The 3,485-nt window shown below is 38.9% G+C and overlaps 1 protein-coding gene across 1 annotated transcript; it reads right to left on the reverse strand.

Moving 5' to 3' along the window:
* Window positions 1–1,582: 1,582 nt before the first annotated feature.
* Window positions 1,583–3,269, reverse strand: LOC107411696 (UDP-glycosyltransferase 43). Its single transcript, XM_016019334.4, has one exon. The coding sequence runs from the start codon at window positions 3,180–3,182 to the stop codon at window positions 1,722–1,724; it is 1,461 nt and encodes a 486-aa protein (XP_015874820.1). The 5' UTR covers window positions 3,183–3,269; the 3' UTR covers window positions 1,583–1,721.
* Between the last annotated feature and the right edge of the window lie 216 nt (window positions 3,270–3,485).

Below are 3,485 nucleotides of genomic sequence, written 5' to 3' on the forward strand. Positions count from 1 at the left end.
CACTATAGACGCTTTGCGAGTAAAAGTACTCATCTAGTTGTAAGAAGATTACATACAGAAGCAATTGTCCTTAGAGTGTAAGGTCCAGGAAATGTGTTTCCAGAACCGTGATTCTTGGTAAGGAGGCGACCTTGAACTTCTTCCCCACTGATCCCTCTTGCAATATTCCATAACCAAGTACTGCATTTATGTAAGATGTTGAAATCAATAACAAATCATGGTAGTTGTTAGATGAATATGAAAGAAAACTAACAGTTCCTACTTCCTACAATTGCTGGTGGCCCTTCTTCAGAAATTAATCCCCACTCAGAATTAAAAAAATCATAAAATTTCAACAAAGACAATGAGAAATTTTTGAAGATAAGAATATAAGTAACTAGCCACTAATAAGAACACAAACTAAAAAAAAAAAAAAATTCAAAATTTTAAGTTGGAAACAAACAGGACATATTAATTTGGAGGCAATCTCTGTGGTATATAATTTATGTTCTTTGGCAAGAATTGAGATACAAGAAAACTAAAATCTTGCTTCTCAACCTTAACATTGTACAGGGAGAGCTCTTATTGGATATACATAACGATACAACACTAAAATTATGGAAGTTCAGAACATTGAAAGAAAATTTATTCATATGATAGATAAAAAGTTACCCAGTACTGAAAACATATAATTGTTGTACTTTTTCCAACCGTGATCACACCCAGGTCAGTTTGTAAGGAACTTCCAAGCTTTCCTCCAACTTGTTTCGTGAAATATAAAATGAAATTGCTTCATATTATATAAATTTCTCATACAAAATCCTCAAGTAACTTTCCATACAAGAATAAACTAATATACGTTTACAATTTAAGACCAAATTTTTCTGTAGTTTTCATCAAGCAATTTAGCGAAGTATGAAATGGGCATAGCAGTTCTCCTTAAACTTCTTACACCAAGCGAGGGAATAATTGTTCAAAAATGGAAGCTTACGTTTTCTTTCTTGGCAAGGAATGAAGCACTCCTTTCACAGGTGACAAGGGACCAACAGTTTGTTGTGCAGGTTTGTTCATGCTGCTCAACATTTAAACCAAGAAATTGTTGGTTTGACCTTAACATTTAAACCATTGTGTTAAAAGCAATTTTTTTTCGTTAGAAGTAAAAGGCAAATTTTTGCAACGAAATTGATAAAAATGAATATAAATATGGTTTATAAATTATTTTCAATTTTATTGGTCATCACTGGTCAAAATGGCAATTTAAAACATAATTTGTTGCAATCACTTTCCTGCTTAAAACGCAGCTTTAGCAACAAAATTTTCTTGTCGTTTTTGGCACTTGCTCATAATGTTCAGCACATGGGAGGCACATTAACTCTCAACCGGTCCACCGTCAAAAAGAACTTCTAATTGTCCTAAATTAGGACAAATTTGAAAATTGAAGATTTCAACTGAAATTTAAAAAAAAAAAAAAAAAAAAAACAAGACAAACGATTATTGTATTAATATAAGCAGTTCCACTTACCAGCAATTTTAGTTACACCATTGAAGATTTGTGGTCTAAACCATATAATTACCTGGTTATTTTATCTTACATAGTTACAAATAGAAAAGGGAAATAATTTTTTTCTTTTATCCATAATTCATGCTCAGTACAGGACTGCAAATGGACCTTTTATTAAATCGCATAGTTTAAATTCTATGTTTTAGACACACTTTATTGCACAAATACTATATTGCACATTTTAATTATCAGACATTAAATCCTTAACCAATGCTCCCAAAGACACAGACGAAGATCCGTTGTCCATCAGAGTCATTCTGCTTTTCTCTCTCATTTCTTTTACTTTTTCTCTCACTCTTTCATCATCCTTCATCAGCCGCTTGATTCCTCTCTCCACCTCCTCCGCTGGTATCAAATTATGTCGCCCCTCTCTGTAATCCAATCGAAGCTCCACTGCCAATCCCAATTCCTTGACCATTTCAAAAGCATTCAACTGTTGCTCTGCATAGATTGGCCACGTGGCAATTGGCACACCGTACCATAAACTTTCCAATATAGAGTTCCAACCGCAGTGCGACACGAACCCTCCGATCGCCTGGTGGGCCAGGATTGTCACCTGTGGGACCCATCCACACACCAAACCCATCCCAGCCGTTCGTTCTAGGAACCCATTTGGTAGTGCAGCTTCGCTCACATCCACGTAATCGCTCGGGAGATCCAGTTGTGTTTTGGGTGGCTCGCGCAACGACCACAAGAATCGGAACCCGGCCCGTTCAAGCCCAACCGCTATCTCCCTTACTTGTTTCCCACTAAGACTTCCCATGCTGCCAAAGCACAAGAACACAACAGACGATTTCGGTTGACCGTCGAGCCACTTAGCCACAGTTTCGTAATGGGCTCGATCCGGATGCCATAGAGATGGCCCATTAAGGTCAATAACCGGACCAATTGGGTAAACTTTTGGTACACCACCCGAAGATAGGGAATCTATCGCATAGGATTCCAGCTCTCGGAACGTATTTACAACAATACCCTTGGCTTCCATGTACCGTCTGCCATGGTGTACATACCAAGAGTACCCATCCTTTCCCTTTAACACCGTGTTTGGCAACAAATTTTTAGGCACCGGATTTCGAAAACTCCGAATGCTGAACTCGGTGTCGGAGTCCGAAAACCCAGTGACGAGTTTGGGATCGAGATCCGGAAGGTCAATCATGAAGCCGAAGAAAGACGCCGGAGACTGGAAGAAAAGGTAGCAAGGAACACCCAACTCGTTGGCGACATCGATCATGGGGGTGCAGAACATGTCGACGAACAAGGCGGCGACTCGGGAGGGTGACTTGGGGGAGGAGTGAGTTCCGATGAGGTTGGCGATTGCGTTCTTGACTTGGGGCTTGTGGTTGTTGATGAGAAGAGACACGTAGCCTAAGGAAGAGTAGAATTGATCGGGTGAGGGAGGGTATACAGGGGGGAGGTGGATGAATCGGATATTTGGAGCGGTGGCAGAGATTGATTGGGAATAAATGTTGACGATGGGCCTATGGTCCTCGTTTATGAGAAGAATGGTGGCAGAGAATTGAGGGTGATGGTTAAGCAGGTGACGAGCGAACTCAACTGTTGGGACCAAGTTTCCGATTGCAGGGGTGGAGAGAAAGACCAGTTGTAGCTGATCAGTATGATGATGGGAATGATTTGTGGTCATGATTGGGGATTGGGAGGTTTCCGCTTTTCTTAATTTTTAGGTTGAGTGGCTTCGGAGACTATAAAACTCTATGTGGATTATGTGTATGCAAAGAGACACATTTATACATAAAACATAGAAATTATTCAACGTATCCAAAGCGTACAAGTCTAAATGACCAAAAACACGAAGAATAAAACAAAACAAAAAACTAGGCTGCAATTCTAGTGAAGATAATTTACGCCAAAAACAAAAAAAGTTCTGGTCATGATATTTAAAATATTCAAAAGAGGCTTTCTTTTTTTTTTCTTTTTTTTTTTTTTT

The sequence above is a fragment of the Ziziphus jujuba genome, chromosome 1, assembly GCF_031755915.1.
Source record: "Ziziphus jujuba cultivar Dongzao chromosome 1, ASM3175591v1".
NCBI classification, from domain to species: domain Eukaryota; kingdom Viridiplantae; phylum Streptophyta; class Magnoliopsida; order Rosales; family Rhamnaceae; genus Ziziphus; species Ziziphus jujuba.